Source organism: Mustela putorius, unplaced genomic scaffold (genome assembly GCF_011764305.1).
Source record: "Mustela putorius furo isolate JIRA1106 unplaced genomic scaffold, ASM1176430v1.1 tig00537227_pilon_pilon_pilon, whole genome shotgun sequence".
NCBI classification, from domain to species: domain Eukaryota; kingdom Metazoa; phylum Chordata; class Mammalia; order Carnivora; family Mustelidae; genus Mustela; species Mustela putorius.
Window position 1 is genome coordinate 6,604,443 of NW_025422368.1, and position 24,513 is coordinate 6,628,955.

General features: G+C 41.2%; 1 protein-coding gene across 1 annotated transcript in view; it reads right to left on the reverse strand.

Annotated features, from left to right (window-relative positions):
- Positions 1 to 279: 279 nt before the first annotated feature.
- TEX49 (testis expressed 49) overlaps positions 280 to 24,513 on the reverse strand; it is a 28,637-nt gene continuing 4,403 nt past the window's right edge. The window contains exons 2-4 of the mRNA XM_045073239.1: positions 1,886 to 2,008; positions 904 to 1,048; positions 280 to 464 (exon numbers count right to left, since the gene is read on the reverse strand). Coding sequence (XP_044929174.1) covers positions 416 to 464; positions 904 to 1,048; positions 1,886 to 2,008 — 317 coding nt within the window. The 3' untranslated portion in view covers positions 280 to 415. The remainder of the gene's footprint in view (positions 465 to 903; positions 1,049 to 1,885; positions 2,009 to 24,513) is intronic.

A 24,513-nucleotide genomic window follows, 5' to 3' on the forward strand; every position in this document is an offset into this window, starting at 1 on the left:
AGTGGATAGAAGGCTTCTTCTGGTTTTCTCGCTGCCAAGGTGAAGTTGCAGTCTTCAGAGAGCATGACTACTCTAGGCCCTTCATGAGGACCAGTGTGTGTCTTCCCAGACTTGTTATTCTGACACCTGCCATTCGTGAGGTCAAGACCCCCTCGATGGTCTTTTCTGTATCCTGGCCCCTCCCAAACACCAGCTTTGGATTCGCATACAGCTGATCTCACAGGAATTTGGGCATGAGAATGACTTCCCTCTGCCTCACTCCCAGTGCACACGAGTGACTTCTGGTCCAATTTGTTTACTCTGTTTTTGTGATCCCTCCTCCCATTAGTCAGTCAGTGGAACCAGGACACCCTCTCCCACTTTTTCTTTGCCCTGCTTCCACAGTTCATCTTGCCCTTCCGTAAACACATCCTGCTCAATATAGACTGAAGTTTCTGTCACTAAGAACAGAGTGATCCATGAACCTGGAAAAGAGAGAGAGGGTCTCAGATCCGGCCAGGTCAGGCTGGTCTGTGTGGTGGTGTCCTTAAACATCACTTAAGACTGCCTCAGGGCAGAGAGGGCAGGGGCAGTGATAAGGAAGTATGGCTACTATAATGACTGGTGGTTGGAGGGTGGGAGGCAGCCATGAAGGGAGCAGAGGCATCCCCGGACTTCCTAGGAAAGCTATAGACACTTATCTTGTGCTTGCCCCAAAAGGCACAGCCACAAGGTGAAGCACAAAGATACAAACAGATCTTTAACTCCTTTGAACGCCGGATTCTGGGGCCAGCTATCTCTGGTAAGACCCAAACTTTGTCTTCTATTCCCTAACTGAGAAGAGCTAAGACAGTCTCTAAGGATTTCAGTGAAGGGAGGGAAGACTTCCCTTAGTCTCCTCACCCTCATCCATCCCAGCCTAACCTGGTCATTGGGCTTTTGATGAGGCAGTGGCGGGGGCTTCGGATCCATGGCATGGTTTCCTCTGGGCACACTCCTGCATCATGGGACCGCCAGAAGCTGAAGTTTTGAGCATCAGTCAAGGGGACTCTGAAGACCTGATTGGGGACTAAATGGTTGGGGAAGGACGGGTTATCCAGTATCTTCAAGTTCTTTCTCCCTTTAGTGCCTCCCAGCAGCACAAGCCCAACCAAACAACTGGGCCTGACCAGGTGCTGAAAAGTCCTGGGACTCTGGCCACCACACCCAGCTTCACTTCCGGATTCCAGCATCTCACACCCTTTGTGGTCAGTTGAATCAATCTTGGTTCTTCCTGCTTCTACTAAGCCTATCTCCCAGAGAGCTTCCCCAAGTGCTAGTAAGATGGTAGAAAAGCAGGTGGTCAGCTCACTTGGGAAATGTGCAAGATGGGTCTACTCTACTGGCTTCCCCTACTCCCTACCCCCAGGCTTAATCATCCTCTTTCTCTTCCCCCTTCTCTGAAAAAATACCTTCCTTTGCTCATTCTGGTAATTCTCTGAAACTAAGCAATGATACCACCTCATCTGTAAATACTGCTAGTAGATTAATTTATCCAGTGCCTATCATGTTCTAAATGTATTCGGTGTTCTTAAGATTTTAAAATAGTATCAGACTTACCTACAGCCCAATTGTTCTTTACAAACTCAGGCATATCTATTCTGCCCCTAGCATGGTGCCCACTCCAAGATATTTTCATGTCTTTAATTTTTTTTAAGTCTTTATTTATTTGAGAGAGTGCGCGCGCGTGCGCTAGAGAGAGAGAGAGAGAGAAGTGGGGGAGGGGCAGAGGCAGAACCAGGCTTTCCACTGAGCAGGGAGCCGGATCAGGGCTAGATCCCAGGAGCCTAATCCCAGGAGCCCCAGATCATGACCTGAGCCAAAGGCAGAAGTTTAACTGATGGAGCCGCCCAGGCTCAATACTTACATGTCTTTAACAACACCTTCTTTACAGCTTCATGGTACCTTGTGTGGCTATTCTGGTGCACGGAATAATTCCCATCTTCTGGGATAATAGGGGGAAGCCTAGTGGGTGCCAGTTCCTTCTGGTCTGAAACAAGAGCAGACTTGTTATAAGTAGTTAGCAAATGGGGCTATTTGATTTTCTGAGTCTCTAGTCTCCTTGCCAGCCAGGCACAAGGCAGGGATCTCTCCTAGCCACTCAAATCTGATCTTAGGATCTCAGATGTAAAATTACGATGCCTGTGTCAGGAAGGAGTGGGGGAGGGAGAACCCAGTGATCATGAGACCTCCCTCACCATTCCCTTGCTTCTCTCCAGACTCCTGGGTTTTGAGTGGCCTCCTACCGGAACCAGGATATTGACAGATACTTAGGGTTAGTGCCGGTAAAAAAGGTCCTTTATCTGGATGGATACTCATTCGCTGGAATTGGCATATTTGCAGAACTTTAATTGGTCTAATAGGGGAAGTTATGTTTTAGCTAAGTCTTGGAGGATAAGGAGGAGTCCGTGGGACATAGTGGTATCAGGAAGAGCATTTCAGGCAGCAGGATAGCAAGTGTGTAGAAGATAGAAGCTGTAGAGAGGTTTCAGCTTGCTATTGAGTTGGAGCCTGACTAGTGGGAGGCAAAGTGGAAAGGGGCTTGAAAAGTTTAGTATAGAGTAGAATAAGTTAAGCTACAGTAGAGCAGGGCAGTGTAGACCTAGCATTCTTCTTCTTCTTCTTCTTCTTCTTCTTTTTTTTTTTAAGATTTTATTTATTTGAGAGAGAGAATGAATGGGGAGAGGGGCAGAGGGAAAGGAAGCAGCAGACTCCTCACTGTGCAGGGAGCCCAATGCAGGACTTGGTCCCAGGACCCGGAGCCAGAGGCAGACACTTAACTGACTGAGCCATCCAGGTGCCCCTAGACCTAGCATTCTTATGGGGATTTGGGTATCTCCGCCGAAGCAGAACTGGAATCTCACTATGGAGGCTGAAAAGACCAAGCTTCCTTACCCAGATTGGAATGTTTGTATTCTTCCTAAATTTATATATTGAAAACCCAGTTCCCAAGGTGACAGTATTTGGAGGTAGGGCTTTTTGGGAATGATTAGGTCACAGGGTAGAGCCCTTATGAATGAAATTAGTGCCCTTATAAAAGAGGCCTCAGAGAGCTCTGTCGCCCCTCCCACCACATGAGGGCACAATGAGAAGTCTGCAACCTGAAAGAGGGCGCTCACTGCACCACCCTGGCTCACTGATGTCAGACTCCCTGCCTCCAGAACTGCGAGAAATAAACCTTTGTTGTTTACAAGCTACCCAGTCTATGGCATTCTGTGACAGCAGCCCAGATGGACTAAAACGCCAGGCTCCCTTGCAGCAAGGGCATGGCCAAAGACTTTTGGCTAGGCCAAACCCGCCTGCTTCAGATTCTGAATCAAAGTTGAAGGTTGCAAAGAAGCAGGGGCTATATAGAGTCTTTTTCTACTAATGGGAAGTTGTAGCAGTGAGGCTGCATTTTATTTCTAGCAGCACATTCAGAGCCTGGGGTCCTTGGCAGCAACAGTGCCTACCACGGTACCGAACACAGCAGTGTCTATGCCCAACCAGGTCTGCAGCAGGATTCTGGTTACTGTCCACCAAACTTGCTTCTCTGTTCCTTTTACAGCTTTTATTTACTTCCCAATATTCTTTTAAAAAAAAACTAATTTATTGTAAGATTGACATACAAGTAGTTGTATTTAATACGTATAGCTTAATGAATTTGGAGGTAAGTGAAACCACCTCCACAATCTGTGGAGAAACTTTTGAAACCACCACCACAATCTAGGTCATAAACATCTGTCCCCTCCAAAAATTTCCTCCCGCCATCTTTATTATTATTATTTATTTTGTGATAAGGACATTTAGCAGAAGATCTGTGCTCTTAGGAATTTTTAAGTATATAATGCAGTATTAACTATAGGTTCTCTAATGTACAACAGATCTCTAGGATTTATTCATCTTATGTAACTGAGACTTTGTACCCTTTGACTACTGCCTCTCCATGTCTTCCTCCCCGTGAACCTCTGGCAGCCACCATTCTATTCTCTGTTTCTACAAGTGTGATTACTTTAGATTCTTCATCTAAAAGGTGACATAGTATTTGTCTGTCCTTGTCTTCCTTATTTCACCTAGCATGTCTTCCAGGTTCACCATGTTGATGCAAATGGAAGGAATTCCTTCTTAATTTTAAGGCTGAATAATGTTCCATGGTGTGTGTGTGTGTGTATATACCCCATTTCTTTTTTTTTTTTTTTAAAGGTTTTATTTATTTATTTGACAGAGAGGAATCACAAGTAGATGGAGAGGCAGGCAGAGAGAGAGAGCCCGATGCGGGACTCGATCCCAGGACCCTGAGATTATGACCTGAGCCGAAGGCAGCGGCTTAACCCACTGAGCCACCCAGGCGCCCCCCATTTCTTTATCCATGTGTGCATGGATGGACATTTATGTTGCTTCCATGTCTTGGCTACTGTGAATAATGCTGCAATGAACATGGGAGTGCAGAGATCTCTTTGAGATCGTAATTTCAATTCCTTTGGATATATATCCAGAAATAGCATTTACTTTTACTTTTTTGAGGAACCTCCATAGTGTTTTCCATAGTGGCTACACCAGTGTACGTTCCCATCAATAGAGTACAAAGGCTCCCCATTTTCTCCACATCCTCACCAACATGTTATCTTTTTTTTTTTTTTTTAACAATAGCCACTTTTACAGGTGTGAGGTGGTATCTCACTGTGGTTCTAATTTCCCTGAAGGTTAGTGATGTTGAGTATCTTTTAATATGTCTGTTGACCATAAATGTGTCTTCTTTGAAGAAACGTCTACTCCGATCTTATGCCAATTTTTAATCCGTTTTTTTTTCTTTTGAGTTAGAAGAGTTTCTCATGTATTTTGGATATTAGTCCTTTATCCCAATATATGGTTTGCAACTATTTTCTCCCATTTGGTAGGCTGCCTTTTCATTTCATTTCCTTTGCCTCACAGAGTCGTTTACTTTGATGTTATCCCACCAATATTCTTTCAATAAATTCATGTTCTGCTTCAGCAGGCTAGATTTGACTTGTATCTCAGAATCCTGAGCTTGTCAGGAATTGGACCAAAGTTTGCCATTCTCCGGAAATTGTTTCGATCACAGACTAACCTCTGGTGGAGAACAGGGATGCCTCTCTTCTGGAGTATTTCCCGAGCTCCTGCTTTTCCCTTCATTCTGGCTTGATCCCACCCATTCTTTTCTGTACCTCCTTCCCCACTTTTGCACCCCATTCTTTGAGAATGATCCTGCCAGAGTGGAGCACTGTTTGAAACCCCTCCTTTGACAGCGGAAGATTTGGAGAGGTGCCAGAAGTTCTGGAAGCCTGAACTGAACTGAATCAGGGGGCTGATCTGTACTTCATCACAGGTTACAGCAATGAGGGGCCAGTTCCCAGAAGCAGTGTCATTTGACTTTGGGCAAGGCGGGAGGTGCCAGAATGTGTGTGGCCAAGTAGATACGTTCTGAGGAGAAAGAGTAAGAGCATATTCCTTGTGGGCAATGGGACCTTGACTGCGAGTAATGTCTGGGTGCAGGTAATTGTACAAGATCTTTATCTGGTCCTGAGGCCTCAGACTGATAGTCTGTGAGGGTATAGCTGGGTGATGTTCTCTATTATCTCAGTTTCTAAGTGGTAGGCTCCCAGCTTTCCATTTAAATGGTTACTGTGTACTGGGAGGCGTGCTGGGCAGTGTCACCCATTTGGATGCCTTCCTCCTGAATCAAGCACCAGTTGGCACACTCTTCGGGTTGATTTTTGGCAAGCTAGAAGATATTTTTGGTAACCCATAGTTTCTCCCAGCTGCCAAGTTTTGGAAGCCACTTGGGGTGAAGGGTGGTGAGCTGTAGGGAAGAATCATGCCACAGCTACTGGGAGTGGGCATGTTCTGGGTAGGGGGAGACAATGAGTTCTTGATAAGCAAACTACACTGTGGCAAGGTAGATGAACTCATTATTTTGTGGGTAGAGAGTGTGAGAGAGGTTCTCCATCCACCCAGTCAGTATCATGCTCCACATAGTTTTCAGTGATAAGTAGATACTAAGGGCCCTGACAGTTTCTTCTAGAACTGGGCCATAAATTGGGAGTTGCCATAAGACCACATCTACTACTTTGGATGTACTATGAAGGACATTGGGGTGGTACAGAAGTACTTGGGTGGATCTTCCACTCAAATTAACGTCACAGATTTGTCAATACTACAGGCTTCCTAGGACCACTGGGGCACTCACAAAATCATCCTTATCCACTAATGTGCCTGTTGCCTCTGGTTAGTTGTAAGTGGGACTAACAGGCCTCGATGTTTTCAGGTTGAAGAATTTTTGGAATGGGTCTACCTCAATGGCTCCCAGAATTCTGACTTCTGTGTTAGAACACTTGCCTGGCTGTTCCAAATGCCTAGTACATAATGGTGATAATATCTAACACACATTACTTGGAAGCTGGTGTGGCTGCAAGCAGAGTGTTACCGCCCTGACTAGAAATTCGCATAAGATCAGTTTGAGAGAAAAATGCAGTATTGTACATAAAAAATAACTCTTATCTAGGATTTCCTATTAGATGTTGGGCATCAATCCCTTGAAGTTGGCTGGAGCAATAACATAGAGGGAAATTTGCTGAAATGTGTTTGGAAGCCTATCTTGCATTTATTGTCTTTCCTGACACAAGGAAATTGTCAGTGCATTGGGAGGAAGTGGACATGAGCATGAGCCCAGGGAACTAGGGCACATTTTACCTCCATGTCCAAAAGTACCTTCCTCAAAGTGGTGTACGTGTTCAGGATTCTGAACACAGGAAGTAGATGGGGCATGGGATAACAGAGAAGTTCGTGTTGGCTGTAGACTGCTGATGTACAAGGGGCTACCTGGATCTTCTAGAGATGGTAATGATAAACCAAGCTAACAGTGAATGCATTCAGCACAGCTACAAAAGGTAGGTACTAGGGGCCTGGGTGGCTCAGTGGGTTAAAGCCTCTGCTTTCGGCTCAGGTCATGATCCCAGGGTCCTGGGGTCGAGCCCTGCATCAGGGCATCAGGCGCCTCTGCTCCACGGGGAGCCTGCTTCCTTCACTCTCTCTGCCTCCTCTCGCTACTTGTGATGTCTGTCTGTCAAATAAATAAATAAAATCTTTTTGTAAAAAAAGGTAGGTACTATTGTTATCTTATTTTACAAATAGGGAAACAGAGTCCCAGAGTTTAGTGATTTGCCCAAGTTCACTAAACTAGCATATGACAGATACATGAATTTAACTGAAGCAGTTTGACTCCAGGACCCATGGTCTTAACCACCACCCTAACCTGTTCTTGAAATCATCTAATCAGGGCTTCCAGGCAAGACAAAGGACTATGGGAAAACATAAACTGATAGAACTTAGCCTCTTGCTAGAATCCCTTGTGTGCAACTCCTTGGGGGACCTGTCAAAGGGGTCTGCTCACCCTAGAAGCAACCTCGAATTGGGTGGGGCACATGATACCCATTACCTTGTTCCAGAAGCAGATCCCTGCCTCAAACTCCACTGAAATGTGGAGTGTCATTTCCTATGTCCAGTACTGGTGCAACAGAGAGGACTGAACCCGGTGGGCCACTCTGCAATAGACTGGACCACTCCCAGTAGGGAAAACCAGTGAGGAAAGTCTGAGCCTCCATGAAAAAGTGGCCTATTTGCTGCTATACAGAGGTAGTCACCCATCTTGGAGGTGCCTACTACACCTTAGACTTTGGCAGATTGAAGCTATGAGTATCTTGAGTGTCTTCTCTAGTTTCAGGCAGATAGGGATGATGGTCTGTAGCAGCTACAAGACATATCGGTTGTTTACAAGATACAGTTCCTTTTTTTTTTTTTTTAAAGATTTTGTTTATTTATTTGACAGAGAGAGAGACAGACAGAGAGAGCAAATACACACACAAGCTGGGGGAGTGGGAGTGGGAGAAGCAGACTCCCTGTCGAGCAAGGAGCCGGGCACAGGAATTGATCCCAGGACCCTGAGATCATGACCTGAACAAAAGGCGGCCTTTTGACTGAGACACCCAGGCACTCCAGGGTCCATGTCTATAACTTCAGAAGGTTTACCTGTTTGGAAAATTAGAGGGGCTTAGGGGCTTTGGCCATTTCATTCTGCGCTGAATTGTGCCATTCCTGCTCATGTTTGAAAAGCCAGAACTGGGCGCCTGGGTGGCTCAGTGGGTTAAGCCGCTGCCTTAACCAGCGGTTAAGGTCCCAGGGTCCTGGGATCGAGTCCCATATCTGGCTCTCTGCTCAGCAGGGAGCCTGCTTCCCTCTCTCTCTCTCTGCCTGCCTCTCTGTCTACTTGTGATCTCTGTCTGTCAAATAAATAAAATCTTTGGAAAAAAAAAAAAAGATCACCTAAGGGTATTTAAAAAAAAAAGAAAAAGAAAAGCCAGAACTACAGTGCCCTCTGCTGGAGCCTAAGAATGGCATCCTCAGCTGTTTCCTAACAGGTGGTCACCAAACAGGCCATTGGAAGAGATCAGAAAACCTAGAAGACTAAGCAAAGAACATTCCAGTCAGAGTGGGGAAAACCATCTATTATATCTTCTGAGAGGATCCAGAAAATGAGAAGGCAAGTGAGACATGCTCAACGTTTACCACATTACCATATACTTGAGACTTAGTCTTTCTTAGAAGAGATTCATTTAGAACTGCAAGAGCAACTCAGTGAGTTCCTGGGAAGAGGAATGACAAAAGCAGCAATGGAGGAAGATGTGTGGAGCTTGGACGTCATTGTGTCTGTGGCTAGAGGGCTGTTGCTAGAGAGTCTGGCAGGGAAACATCATTTGTTTCAAGACAAAGACAAGCATATCTTTTCCTATCACCACCATCAACTTGCCTCTGAGATACTTATCAGTGGGAAATGTCCCAAGTGTGTAGATTTGTGTTATGACGAGGTTCACCCTCACCTAGGGTTTTCATGTAACAGGGGAAGGGAATTGTCTCAGCAAAGGGCCAAATAAGAGTTAATTTGTCTGAAATCAAGACCACAAAAATGTGGACCAAGAGGACTGTCTAGGTATGAAGCTTAGACTGGAAAGCAGAGTTCAAAGCAGGTGGCAAGATAGAGTCTACAAAGGAAAGGACAGACAAAGGGCCAAGTTCCTTAGGGCAGGACAGAGAAGAGAACCTTAGACATTCAAGAGACCAGGGCATAAGGTGAACAAACTCTGAAAGCTGGACTGAACCTGTGGGGTTCATGAATATTACGATCAGGAAAGATGAGTCTGGGAGGGGAGGAATCTATGATTGGTGGATATTTGAGTTCTGGTCACTGGTCAGGGGTGTTCTTCTGTGGATAGCTATAACTGGATGAAAAATCCTTTGAAGTAAGTCAGCCAGTATTTGTTGCTTCTCAAGGAAATTTATTTGTTAAAAATATTGCTCTCCAGGTATCCTATCCTGGCCAGTATGTCTTGAGAAGGGGACAAGACTATTTCAGTCATAAGAAAGGCATATATTCCACATGTATATAGTAACTTATACGTTATGGTCTATAACTTTTCATGCAATTATCTATTGTACAGTTTTATGTGCTAAGTCTTAGGTGCATTACATACATGATTTCATTTAATCTCTACAACAAATCTATAAGGCATTATTATCTCCATTTACAGGCAAGGAAACTGTGGCACTCTGAATTTGCTTAGTGTGGGTTAACCCCCTGAATCTGAACAACTTTGGGTACCTGATAAACCTGAGTTTATGAAGTCAAGGATAGACCAAAGTATGCTCTCCACACTGTTTCCCTCATTTTTTTTTTTCTTCTATTTTGGTTCTTTATCATAGAAGGAAAAAAAAGGAAGGAGGCAGAGACTTGTAGAATATTTGGTTACATGTGTTGACTCACCTCCATGAGTTTTCATTATGATGATAATAAGGAAAGCTTGAGTGGGCCCCTTTGAGTAGAAAGTTAATATACTCACGCCTACTAGGAGGAAAAAAACCCCTATCTTTCTTCAAGGAAAAATTGTGCATGATTTAAAATATCGTTATCGTAAGTGTTAAGAGTGAAAAAGTGTTAATATTAATAGGTTCATTTTTATGGTTGGTGTTAAAGCCCTAGCTTGAAGGGTAAGGTTAAGATTGTGGCTAATCTGAGCATGGAGAATAGGCTGAAATGCCTTGAAGCCCGTTGAGTGAATGTGTTGACTAGGTGAAATCAGCCAGAGAATCGTGGATTGTGGAACTAAGGGTGAGCAGAATTAGGAACTGTGGGTTCCTTGAATTAATGGATTTAGCCATTGGGATTAGGACGACTGGGTCAAGCAAGGTGGATATGTTAGGAGCCGAACAGAATGCTGTATTTTACTGGTACTCTTCCTGCCCCCTCCTGGGCAGTTCTGAAACAGAAATGGATGAGGCAAGCTCCCCATAATAGTGGCCCACAGGCCCAAACCTCTCCTAGCTAACCATATATTGCAAGCAACCTCAGCAGTAGCAGGAGTCAGAACAATCTGAGCTCTGTTGTACCTTTCTGTTGATCTGCTGAACAAGATGAGAGCTAAGAGCTTAGCAACCTGGTAAGTCAGTATGAGCACTGGTGACCAGACAGTAGTAGTTTCAGTGGAGTGACTGGGGCAACAGCCTGACAGGCATGAGTTCAAGAGACTGGGAGGAGACGAAATGGAGACAATAACTTTGTCTTTTGAGGGATTTTTCTGTATAGAGGGCAGGGAAATTGGAAATGTAGGGCTTTGTTTAAGATGAAAGTAATGGTAGCATGCATGTATGCAGATAGGAATGGTCAGAGATGGAAAAATTGATGGAAGAGAGTACAAATAATATTGAAGTAGTAGTGTCCTTGATTAGGCAAAAAGATGGGATCTGATGCAGAGGTGGAGCAGTTGGCTTCAATAGGTGTGTGGACTGTTCATTCACTTAATTAGACATGTGGGCACAGATACAGATAGATGGGTAGATATGGTTTATAAGAGGATATAGAAATAATCTTCTAATTTCATTTCATAATGAAAACTATGAAGTAGAAAGCAAGTTGGGGCACCTGGGTGGCTCACTTGGTGAAGTGTCTACTTTGGGCTCAGGTCATGATTCAGGAATCCTGGGATGGAGCCCCAGGAAGCCTTGGGCTCCCTGCTTAGTGAAGAGTCAGCTTCTCCCACTTCCGCTGCCCCTCCTGGTGCTGCTCTCTCTCTGGCTCAGTCTCTCAAACAAATAAAATCTTTAAAAAAAAAAAAAAAAGAGTATGTCATTACCTGGAAGTGAGGATCGAGAACACTGGAGGTCTGAGGAAAGAGAAGGTATGAGGAGACCTCCTGGAAAGTGAAGGAATGCATGGAACTAGGAAATGTCTGACTTCTGGGCAGCCATAAAGGCCCACCTGAGTTTAATGATCATTAGTGAGGCTTGTCAGCATGGTTGTTTTTCTCTACTTGAGGAGTGCAAACTCCAACTTTCTAGAAGTTGTGGTTTAATAAGGGTGGGAAGGGGTAGAGAATGGAGAAAGAAATGGAAACAATAGATAAATGTCAAGGGGGGGGTGGTCCTCCCTTTCTTCTTTTTTCTTCCCAGATAGAAAATGTTACAGCACATTTGTATACTGATGGAAATGATTTAGGAGGAGGAAAATCTGAGGGAGAAGGGCATAATTTCAGAAGCAAAATCCTTGAGTAGGTGAGAAGGAATCAGATCCAGTGTACAAATGGAGTCATTTTATTCACTGCACCAGAGGGAAGTTATAGATGCAGTGGAATGTTAGATGTGATCATGGAAAGTCTCTTCTGATTGCTTCTAATTTCTTAGTGAAATAAGAAGCAAGGAAGTTATTAGCTCAGAGTGAGGACAGGAGAGGGGTTTTAGAGACTCAGAGAGAGACGTGAAATAATTGCCTTGAGTAGAAGAGTGACCAGAGAACTATAATAGGATTGTCAGGCAGTCCTGAGTGCCCACCTGAGATTTGTGGTTATGGTACTAATTATTCTAAGATGACTAAATGTCTTAGGTAGAGAGCCAAATACATGAATCTTTGTCTTGATAGGTTACCCTGAAGCTCAACACTCCAACTTCCTGAAGTTTCATAACCTTATACTGAGCTCCTAGAGTCAGTCTTTGTGCCCTAGACCCTGGCTGTGGGGGCCTAGATGTCAGCTTTGGGGCAGCACAAAAGCCTTCAAGGAAATAGAATATAATTACTATTGAATGGAATTTTAGGTAGAAATATGAATGACATGTTGAAGCCAAACTTGGCAGAGGGCAACCACATTGTCTGAATGTCTTTGTGGAAAGGGTAGTAGTATCAGAAATACTGTTCCAAGTTTCCTTTCGTTATGAGGTCAAGAACAATGGACAGAATGCACAGTTACTTCAGGATGTACATGATCAAAATGGCTTTTCAGAAGTGGGAAATGGGTTTCAGCCTTCTGGCTGGGATGCAGCAAAAGCAGTCTCTGATCAAAGTGGGGGTTGCAGGTGCTTTGCCACAGTTTTAGCATTGAGTTGCATCTAGATTTTAAAATTTGCTATGAAGATAAAGCTCTAGCCTCAGCTCTATGCATGGCTGGGTCATTCTCATTCTCCAGGGTGTAGCTCAAACATTACCTCCAGGATTACTCTGTTTTAAGTGGGCCTTACCTACTCTCCATTTTGGGATCTGCAAATTCACTTGCCTGTAAGAGCCAGGCAGATGATGTTTATGAGTAAAGCAAACTCAGTAAGAAACACCATCTAAAGGGAAAGCTGCTATTTCGCTGTTTGTGGTTATGTGAGAATTTAGGGCCAGTGTGACCAGTTCTAATCTTTCTAAGGGGTCACACATGTGGGTTTTATATAAAATCTCCTAATATTTATTCATCCATGCATTTATTATTTATTTATTTATTTACTTAAGAGAGAGAGCGAGCGAGCATGGGAGGGAAGAAGTTAGAGGGAGAAGCAGACTCCCTGCTGAGCACCAGGGATTCCAGGATCATGACCAGAGCTGAAGGCAGTTGCTTAACCAACTGAGCCATGCAGGTGCCCCCAAATCTCCTAATTTTTGAACACTGCAGGCTGAGTATGGCCCTTTGCTCAACAGCTTATAACTTCTGATCTATTGCATTGCCCTCCCCATATTTCCTTCCCAGTACTTGTTATAATCTGTGATTCCTGTTTGTTTACTGATTTGCTGTCTGTTAGTCACTGTTGTATTTCCAGAGCTTGACACAGCACTTGACATAGTTCCTAATAAATAAATGTCTGATGTTGGATGAGAAGGGGAATCTGGATTGGTACCTTACTTCAGAGGTTTTTATATATTCTGAGTATTATTACGTATATGAATTATATACATGAGGATATGTATATATATATATGTATTCACATATACACACACCCTTATATGGTTAATATTTTCTTTCAGTCTCTTTTTTGCCTTTTAACTTTATAATGTCTTTTGTTATACAATTTTTTATTTAGTACAAATTGTCAATCATTTTAGGCTTCCTGGTTTTATGTCCTATGAAGAAAGTTTTCCAAAACCACCCTAAGATTGTAAAAATATTGTTTTACTCTAATATTTCTATAGTTTTGTTTTATATATTTACCCCTTTAATCCATCTGCAACTTATTTTTATGTATGATGTGAAGTGGGAGGTCCTTATGATTTTATTCTTAATTTACAAAGGTTTTTTTTTTGAGATTTTATTTATTTATTTGTCAGAGGGAGAGAGAAAGAGCACAAGCAGGAGGAGTGCCAGGCAGAGGGAGAAGCAGGCTTTGCTGCTGAGCAAGGAGCCTGATATGGAACTGATACCAGGACCTTGAGATCATGACCTGAGCTGAAGACAGACACTCAACCTACTGAGCCACCCAGGTGTCCCTACAAAGTGGTTTTTTTTTGTTTGTTTGTTTTTAAATAGCATGTGCAAGGGAGCCTGGATGGCTCAGTCTGTTGAGTGTCTGACTCTTGATTTTGGCTCAGGTCCCTCGTGCCCCTTCCACCGCACAGCTTGTGTGCTCTCTCTTAAAAAAACCCAAAACACCCAAATAACTTTCTAGTTTCTAATGAGATAATGTGACATAGGTATTATATATTATGTTAATCTCTTCCAATATTAAGTCATCGTATTCCTGGAATAAGTCCTACTTGATGGTAGATGATTATCTTTAATATATTCTTGAATTTGATCTGATAGTGGGATTTGTCCATTTATACTTACATTAGTTTATGGGTTCCTCTTTTGTACTATATTCTATAGTATGTTTTATGTTACTTTATCAGTTTTGTTTTAGTATTACAGAATTATTTTCATTATTTTTTGTGATTTTAAAAATGGAACAATGTTGGGGTGCCTGGATGGCTCAGTCCTTAAGCATCTGCCTTGGGCTCAGGTCATGATCCCAGGGTCCTGGGATTGAACCCCACATAGGGCTTCCTGCTCAGCAGGAAGCGTGCTTCTCTCTCTTCTACTCCCTCTGCTTGTATTTTCTCTCTAGCTGTGTTTCTCTCTGTCAAATAAATAAAATACTAAAAAAAAAAAAAGGAATGATGTATTAACATTATGTCTCAAAATTTTGAAAAAATTCCCTATGAATATTGCACACAAAGCCTTTTCCCCAAGCAACTGTTTAGTAAATTTTTCTCTTGTAATAATTGATTTAACATGGGTTTACACTTTATTTTTTTAAAAGATCTATTTATTTTAGAGAGTAGGGGAGGAGAGAGAGAATCTCAAACAGATTCCCTGCTGAGTGCAGAGCCCAGCATGGGGCTTGAGCTGGGGGGCTTGATCTTATGACCCTTAGTTCATGACCTGAGACAAAATCAAGAGTCAGGAGCTTAAGTGACTGAGCCAACTAGGCGTCTCATACTTATTTATTTTAAATGTCTTATAATCCAAACATTTACCAAAAAAAAAAAAAAAGACCCCACAAACTTTTCATTTTATTCATAGTGTTCTTTGAAGCACAAAGTCTGTAATTTTTATGAAATTCAATTTATCTATCTTTCTGTCACTTAGGCTTTTGGTGTCATATTTTACAAACCACCTCCCAATGTAAGGTCATGAAGATTTTTCTTGTAACAGTTTTAAACAGCTTTAGCTGTTTATGTCTATTTATGTCTATGATCTAGCTATTTATGTCTATGATCCATTTTAAGTTAACTTTTGTACATGCTGTGATGTGGGGTCAAATTTCATTCTTTTGCATGTGAATTTCCAGTTTTTGTAGCACCATTTGTTGAAAAAACAATTATTTTCCTATTAGATTGTCTTGGCATTCTTTTTTAAAAAATTTATTTATTTGTTGGACAGAGAGCACAAGCAGGGGGAGTGGCAGGCAGAGGCAGAGGGAGAAGCAGGCTCTCAGTCAAGCAAGGAGCCCTATGCAAGACTTGATCCCAGAACCCAGGGATTATGAACTGAGCTGAAGGCAGACACTTAACTGACTGAGCCCCCAAGGCATTCCTGTTTAAAGTCTATTGACCATAAGTATAAAGGTTTATTTCTAGACTCTCAATTCTATTCCAATGACCTGTCTATATATGTCAATTTTTTAAAAAGATTTTATTTATTTATGTGACAGAAACACAGCGAGAGATGGAACACAAGCAGGGGGAGAGGGAGGAAGGAGAAGTAGGCTTTCCACTGAGCAGGAAGCCTGATGCCGGGCTAGATCCCAGGACTCTGGGATCATGAGCTGAGCCGAAGGCAGACGCTTAACCACTGAGACACCCAGGCGCCTCTATATATGTCAATTCTTATGCTAGTACCACACTGTCTTGATTACTGTTGCTTTGTAGAAAATATGAAATTGGGAAGTGTATCCTCCAACACTGTTATTTTTCAAGATTGTTTTTTTTAACAGAATACAATTCTGAAAAAAAAAATTTTTTTTTTGAAGATTTTATTTACTTATTTGACAGCGAGAGAGAGCACAAGTAGGCAGAGGGAGAGGGAGAAGCAGGCTCTTTGCTAAGCAGGGAGCCAGATGCGGAGCTCCATCCCAGGACCCTGGGATCATGACCTGAGGTGAAGGCAGCTGCTTAACTGACTGAGCCACCCAGGTGCTCCTTTTGTTTTGTTTTTAAAGACTTTATTTATTTATTTTCTTATTCTGGATCCTGTGCATTTCCTGAAATTCAGGAAATCTTGTCAATTTTTGCCAGGAACCATTACATTTGGATGATAGGTCAGCACAAAGAATTCTAAGACTCTAAATTGCATCTGGATAGGGTTCTCTAATTTATCCCTCTCCAAATCCTAACTCACACACTGAATTTGAAAACATTCGGAATCTCCAACTTTTTCCAAGACAACGTTATCTAAGTTTCTCTTAGTAATTAATTCTTTAAGATGCTTTAATTAAAAAAAAAGATGCTTTAATTTCTTGACGGATTTTAGAACATTAAATGTGAACAGCTCAATATTATAAATAGTAGAAGCTCCACTGAATAAGCTTGCTAGGTTGATTAATGTTCATTTCCTCTGAAAAACATTAAAAGATGCCTGCAACATTCCAGCTGTAGCTGAGAGCTACTCTTCAGCATATCTGCATACTTCTGCTCTTACAAATTAAACTGCATGGTTACCAAGAGTCAGCAGAGCCCCCCCCCCAATTTATACTGGGTTACTCTCTAATTACAATTTTGAAATTTAAAGAAATATTAAGCTAATAGATTAGTGTTAAAAAAGAGCAGTGAGGGGGGTGGGAGGTTGGGGTACCAGGTGGTGGGTATTATAGAGGGCACGGATTGCATGGAGCACTGGGTGTGGTGAAAAAATAATGAATACTGCTTTTATGAAAAAAAAAAAAAAAGAGCAGTGAGGTGCGCCTGGGTGGCTCAGTCATTAAGCATCTGTCTTCCAATTAGGTCATGATCCCAGGGTCCGCGGAGGGAGCCCACATTGGGCTGCCTGTTCAGCAGGGAGCCTGCTTCTCTCTCTGCCACTCCCCCTGCCTGTGTTCCCTCTCTTGCTGTGTCTCTCTCTGGCAAATAAATAAATAAATTGTTAAAAAAAAAAAAGAGCAGTGAATTGTATAAAAACTAAGTTGAATGTTTTAGAAAAACTCAAAATGTAACAAATTACTGTAAACCTTGAGTTAAAATAGATCTGAGTTAGAAAGTTAGCATTTTGCAGCTGTCGAAGAAATAATATCACTCAGAACCATCAATAGATACTAAAACTAGTGGGTAAAAATTTAATGAAAAATAGGGTATTTGCATTTTTTCAAGTATCTTCCTGGAAATGATTACAAATTACAAAATAAAAATAGTAACTTGACAACTTGCAACACAAAAATAACAACTTGACAATGGAGAAAACTGGCAAACACCACCTTAATCCAAAGCCCCATGTTAATATCACCAGTAATGGACAAGTTGATATTATGAGCCTCCTGATGGGACCTACTGAAGACATAATGCTGCTTATTCCTGCCAAAAATATTTATACCCAATCTGATTATGAGCAACATCAGACAAACCCATATTAAGGAAAATTCTACAAAATGTCTTGTATGTACTATTAAAAAATGTCAATGTCATGAAATACAAAGGAACACAGGAATTTTTCCAGATTAAAGCAGACTAAAGAGACATGCCAACTAATGCAATGCTGATCCTTAATCAGATCCTGGAAGGAAAAGTTTTGCTCTAAAGGACGTTAATGGGACACTGGCAAAATTGTAATGTAGACTATAGATAATTAGATAATAGTGTTGAATCACTATTAAAATTTGCTGAGTTTAATACCTATATTGTGGGTTGTTATCTAAGAAAATGTTCTTTTTAAAATTTTTAATTAACATATAATGTATTATTAGCCCCAGGGGTATAGGTTTGTGAATCGTATAGGTTTATACACTTCATAGCACATACCTTCCCCAATGTCCATAACCCCACCACCCTCTCCTTCCCCCCTCCCCCTGGCAACCCTCAGTTTGTTTTGTGAGATTGAGAGTCTCTTATGGTTTGTGTCCCTCCCGTTCCCATCTTGTTTCATTTATTCTTTTCCTACCCCCCAAGCCCCCATGTTGCCTCTCAACTTCCTCATATCAGGGCAATCATATGATAATTGTCTTTCTTTGATTGACTTATTTCACTAAGCATAATACCCTCTAGTTCCATCCACATTGTCACAAATGGCAAGATTTCATTTCTTTTGATGGCTGCATAGCATTCCTTTATATATATATATATTCCACATCTTCATTATCCATTCATCTGTTGATGGACATCTAGGTTCTTTCCAAAGTTTGGCTATTGTGGACATTGCTGCTATAAACATTTGGGTGCACGTGCCCCTTCGGATCACTACATTTCTATCTTTAGGGTAAATACCCAGAAGTGCAATTGCTGGGTCTTAGGGTAGCTCGGTTTTCAACTTTTTGAGGAACCTCCATGCTATTTTCCAGAGTGGTTGCACCAGCTTGCATTCCCACTAACAGTATATGAGTGTTCCCCTTTCTCCGCATTCTCGTCAGCATCTGTCATTTCCTGACTTGTTAATTTTAGGCATTATGACTGGTGTGAGGTGGTATCTCATTGTGGTTTTGATTTGTATTTCCCTGATGCCAAGTGATGTGGAGCACTTTTTCATGTGTCTGTTGGCCATCTGGATGTCTTCTTTGCAGAAATGTCTGTTCATGTCCTCTGCCCATTTCTTGATTGGATTATTTGTTCTTTGGGTGTTGATTTTGATAAGTTCTTTATAGATTTTGGATACTAGCCCTTTATCTGATATGTATTTTGCAAATATCTTCTCCCATTTAGTCAGTTGTCTTTTGGTTTTATTAACTGTTACCTTTGCTGTGCAGAAGATTTTGACCTTGATGAAGTCCCAATAGTTCATTTTTGCTCTTGCTTCCCTTGCCTTTGGCGATGTTCCTAGAAAGAAGTTACTGTGGCTGAGGTCGAAGAGGTTGCTGCCTGTGTTCTCCTCAGGGATTTTGATGGATTCCTTTCTCACATTGAGGTCCTTCATCCATTTTGAGTCTATTTTCATGTGTGGTGTAAGGAAATGGTCCATAAGAAAATGTTCTTATTCTAAAGAAATACAAGCTGAATTTTTTGGGAGAAAAGGGATATAATATGAACAATTTATTCTCAACTAGATGAGAAATATATCTGTTGATATATTTTTATTATATATATATATAAATTATATATTTGGAGAGAGAGAATGAGAGAGTGAGGGAAAGTAAATGTGGCTAAATACAATTGGCTAATTTAGATATACAGTGTAGGGAATTTATTTGTACTAATCTTACATCTTTTCTATAATTTTGAAATTATATCACCAAATAAAGGTTTTAAAAAATGACAGAACATGTAAGTTTCCTTCTTCTCCCAAATTTGCTAAAATGACACCAAAATAACATCAATGGCATTGACCTTCAAGGGCAAAGAGAGGGAGAGCAAGGATACAAGAGCAGATGATGCATTTCAGGAGAAATATATTTTGGAAAACAGAAAGTGGACAGAGGGGTAGTAATTAACCTTTCAGAATGGAAAAAGTTCTAACTTAAGTTTCTGCAGTGGAGGAGAGAACTGGAATTGGGCTAATTCATCTGAGAGGTCCAAACCTTATAATGTAACAGGTACCATAGAAGGCATGAGTAAAGAATAGGTCTGAGAACAGGAAGGTAAATACTGAAACTCTGTCTACATAACATGTAGCACATGTAGCAATCCCACTTCTGGTTATATATCCAAAGGAAATGAAAACAAGATCTCGGAGCATTATCTTCACTCTCATTTTCATTCCAGCATTATTCATAATAGCCAAGATGTAGAAACTTAAGTGTCTGTTAGTGGATTAATGAATAAAGGAGACATGGTATATATACACAGTGAAAATTACTTAGCCAAAGAAAGAAGGAAATCCCGCCATTTGCAAAACAGGGATGGATCCTGAAGGCATTATGCTAAGTCAGGTAAGTTGGACAAAGACAGACAAATACTGTTTGATCTCATATGCGGAATCTAACAAAGCTGTGAACTCACAGAAACAGAGTAGAATGGTGGTTACTAAGGATTGTGGGATGGGGGAAATGAAGAAATGTTGGCCAAAAGGTACCAATTTCCAGTTTAAGATGAGTAAGTTCTGGGGATCTAATGTACAGCACAATGATTATAGTTAATAACACTGTTTTATATATTTTAAAGGTGCTAAAAAAAGGAGATCTTAAATGTTCTTAGCACAAAAAAGGTAAAAAAAAAAAAAGAAAAGCGTAATTATGTGATGAGATGGAGGTATTAGCTAATACTATGGTGTTAATCATTTTATAATATATAAGTATATCAAATCAACATGTTATACACCTTAAATTTACACAATGTTATCTGTCAATTACATCTCAATAAAACTGAAAAAAAAGTATTTCTTTGGAGGCACTGAATCAAACAGGCACTGCACCCCTAGTCAGGATTCACGGTGAGGGATGGCATATGGTGCAAAACTACAAATCTGATGATTAAGTGAAAATTGAGATCCTTAAAACTGTGACTCTCTTGGGCGCCTGGGTGGCTCAGTGGGTTGGGCCGCTGCCTTCGGCTCAGGTCATGATCTCAGGGTCCTGGGATCGAGTCCCGCATCGGGCTCTCTGTCCAGCAGGGAGCCTGGTTCCTCCTCTCTCTCTCTGCCTGCCTCTCTGCCTACTTGTGATCTCTCTCTCTGTCAAATAAATAAATAAATAAATCTTTAGGAAAAAAAAAAAAAACTGTGACTCTCAATACCACCTTCTCCTGTCCTGGTCATAGTATGCTAGCAGACAAGCATCTAACCAATCCCCAGAGAAACAATTATAGGATCCTTCCCCGGAAAAATTGTAGATATCCAGAGGAAAGCTCCCAGTGATGCCCACAAGGGACTACTACACACACAGCTTTTAGTTCCTCACTCTTAAATTATAATGGAGAGCCAAGGATCACCAGTTGTTTGACAATAGTCATCATGAGGAGGAGACCAAAATAAACTCATAGGAAAAAGAGCACAAAGGAGACAGAGCTAATCCAGGGAACAGAACTTCAAATAAAGTACAATATTCATGAAGAAAAGAGAAAAGGTGTGGACAAGAAAAATGTTTTGGACAAGAAAAGCCAGAGGACCAAAAATGGCCCTTGGAACTTAAAGTAACCAAAATAAAATGTTCTGATACAAAGGTGTGGTGTTTGTCACATATATCTACAACTTCTTAGATATTTCTTGAAGAAAGAGAGCTTATTTCCCCTTCCTTTGAGTGTGGGCTTCATTTAGTGACTCTCTTTAAACAAACAGAATAAGGTGGAAGTGATAGTCACTTCTGAGACTAGGTCATAAAAAGGCATTGTGGCTTCCTTCTCTCTTGGATCATCTGCTCTGAAGTTAGTTAACATGTGAGAACACTGAAGCAGCTTATGGAGAGGCCCATGTGGTGTGAAACAGGTGTCTTTTCAACAGTCAGAGAAGAACGGAGGCCTCCAGCCATCAGATGACTGAAACTCCTGCTAACATCCTGTTTTCAACCACATAAGAAACCCTGAGCCAGAACTACCTAGCTAAGCTGTTCCTTGGATTCTTGATTCACAGAAACTGTGAGGTAATAAATGTTTTTTTAAGCCTTTGTTTTAGGATACTTTGTTACACAGCAATAGATAATTAACCCAGAAAATCTGAAGATACAGTTGGGCAATCTCCCAAAGAATGTCTTTTTAAAAACCCAAAGAAAATAAAGAGAAATATTAGTTAAGTTAGAGGATCATCTCAGGCTTTGTAGCTGACAAAACAGAAGTTTTTTTGTTTTGTTTTGTTTTTAAAGATTTTATTATTTGCCAGAGAGAGAAAGAGATAGCAACAGAAAGAGCACAAGCAGAGGGGGCAGCAGGTAGAGGGAAAAGCAGGCTCCCTGCTGAGGAAGGAGCCTGAGGTGGGACTTGATCCCAGGACCCTGACATCATGACCTGAGCAGAAGGCAGACGTTTAACCGACTGAGCCACACAGGTATCCCTAAAACAGAAATTCCAAAAAGACAAGAGAGAGAAAATAGAGAGTAAATTAATAAACATTAAAGGAAATTTCTCAGAAATAAAGAGCACTAATTTCCAGATTGAAAAACTTCATGCAGTACCTATTGCAATGTATGAAAAAAGACCTACAGCAAATTCCATCATTAAAAAATTTCAGAACATCAAGGAACAACAAAAAACTAGAAGCTTCCAGAGAGAAATAAGTCACATATGAAAGAATTCAACTGGAAGCTGGAGGACAATAAAGACATACCTTCAAAATTCTCAGAGAATGAGAATTTTCAACTTAGAATTTCACATCTGGAAAAACTGACAATTAAGTGTGAGGGTAGAGTAAAACCATTGTGACTCCTCTACATTCTTAGAAAGTTATTCAAAGGATAACCATTTTGACTCCTCTACATTCTTAGAAAGTTATTCAAGGATATATTCCAGGAAAGGGAGGGAGTAAACCAAGAAAGAAAACATGGTTCCAGGAAATAGGAAATAAAACCTTGGAGAGAGGCAAAAGCAAATTCTATGGACAAGAGCTATTCCCCAGGCTTAGAGAGTGAACAGTCTAGACGGATTAGGTGAGCGGCAGTTAGGAACAAAAATAGAATGAATTTATTGTTTTGAGGGATTGAAAAAAATATATTGGGCATTTGACAGAGCTGTTGAAATATTTGGGGAAAAAATAATAATAAATATATCAAGGGGTAATTGGGTGGCTCAGTTGGTTGAGCGACTGCCTTCCCCCTGGGGTTATGGTCCCGGAGTCCCAGGATAAAGACCTGCATCAGGCTCCCAGCTCCCTCTGACCTTCTCCCCTCTCATGCTGTCTCTCACACAGGCTCGCTCTCTCTCTCTCTCTCTCTCTATCTCAAATAATAAATATATCAAGAACCAAGCAAATGAAAAATGGTGGCAATTCCCAACTCTAGGGGTAAGCAAAAGGTTGAACAAAAGTTTTCATAATGACATTATTTGGCCTAGCAGTGAACAATTTTTAAAAAGGATTTTATCTATTTATTTTAGAGAGAGAGAGAATCTCAAGCAGAGTCCACATTGAACGTGGAGCCCAATACTGGGCTTGATCTCATGACCCCGAGATCATGACCTGAGCTAAAACAAAGAGTCAGAAACTTAACTGACTGAGCTACCCAGGTGCCTTATCAGTGAACAGTTTTTAGCACTACAAGACTTGATTTTAACTTTTATTCATATAACTTATATTCATGTTTTATTGCTGCATCACAGACTTAGTGGCTTGAAACATTATTACCTCACATTTTTGTTAAGTCAGAATTCTGGGAAGGTTTGATTGGGTCCTATGCTCAGTCTCCTAATGCTGAAATTAAGGTACTGGTCTGGGTGGGGGTCTTATGTGGAGGGTCTAAAGAAGAATCTATTTTCAGGCTTACTCAGGTTGTTGGCAGAATTCCATTTCTTCCAGTTATAGGGCTGAGCCCTTGTTGGCTGTCAGCCAGGCCACTCTCAGCTCCTAAATGCCACCCACATTCTTTGGCATGTGGCCCCCTCCATCTTCAAAGCCAGCAATGATGTGTTAAATTCCACTCATGCTTCCAATCTCTGAATTCTTCTTTTGGGCTAGCTGGAGAAAACACTGCTTTTAAAGGGCTTATGTAATTAGATTAGGCCCACTCAGATAATCTCCCTTTCTCCATATAAAGTAACAATCAAGGAGCATGGTATCCATAATATTCAGAAGTTCCACATACGTCCAAAGATGGAGGGGATCATATAGAGGCAAAGTTCACTGTGGGTCATTCTTAGAATTTTGCCTACCACAAACCTAAAACTATGATATGACTATATCAGGGTACTATGATATGATATGACTAAAATCAGGGTGGGAGAGGAGAAGCACAGGGTATGGCATAAGAAAACTAAATTCTTTAGGGCACCTGGGTAGCTCAGTTGGTTAAGTGTCTGCCTTTGGCTCAGGTCATGATGGGATTGAGCTCAGGAAGGCAATATATAATGGCCAAAAATGGATAAATCAATACATATCATATTAGCATTTTCCTTAGAAGTAGGAAGGTTAAAGTACCAAAGAAATAACTATAAAGTCTCTGTACAGTGGAGGTGAAAGGACTGGGGTAGAGGACTCGTTTTCCTTACAAGCTCTTAAGCATTATTACATTTAATATTGCTTTGAAAAGGAATTACAAAGATTACTCTTTTTTAAAGATTTATTTATTTTAGAGAGAGAGAAAAAGCGTGTACACATATCCAGGAAAGAGGCAGAGGAGGAGGGAAAAGGAGAAGCGGACTCTTGTGCTGAGCACAGAGCCCAATGTGGGGCTCGATCCCATGACCCCGAGAGCACCACCTGAGCCAAAACCAAGAGTCAGATGCTTAGCCAACTGAGCCACCCAGGTGCCCCAAGAATTACATAGAAAACTTTAAATTTTTCTGATTATACATGAGGAAGATAACTAAAAGTTTTGAAAAATACAAAAATCATAAAATAAAATAAGTTTGCTTTGCAAATGGTTGACTCCACTTTAAACAGACCCAAATGGAAATTATACATGATTCACTATGGGGGCAAACAAGGCCATGGCACTCATCAACAGAGA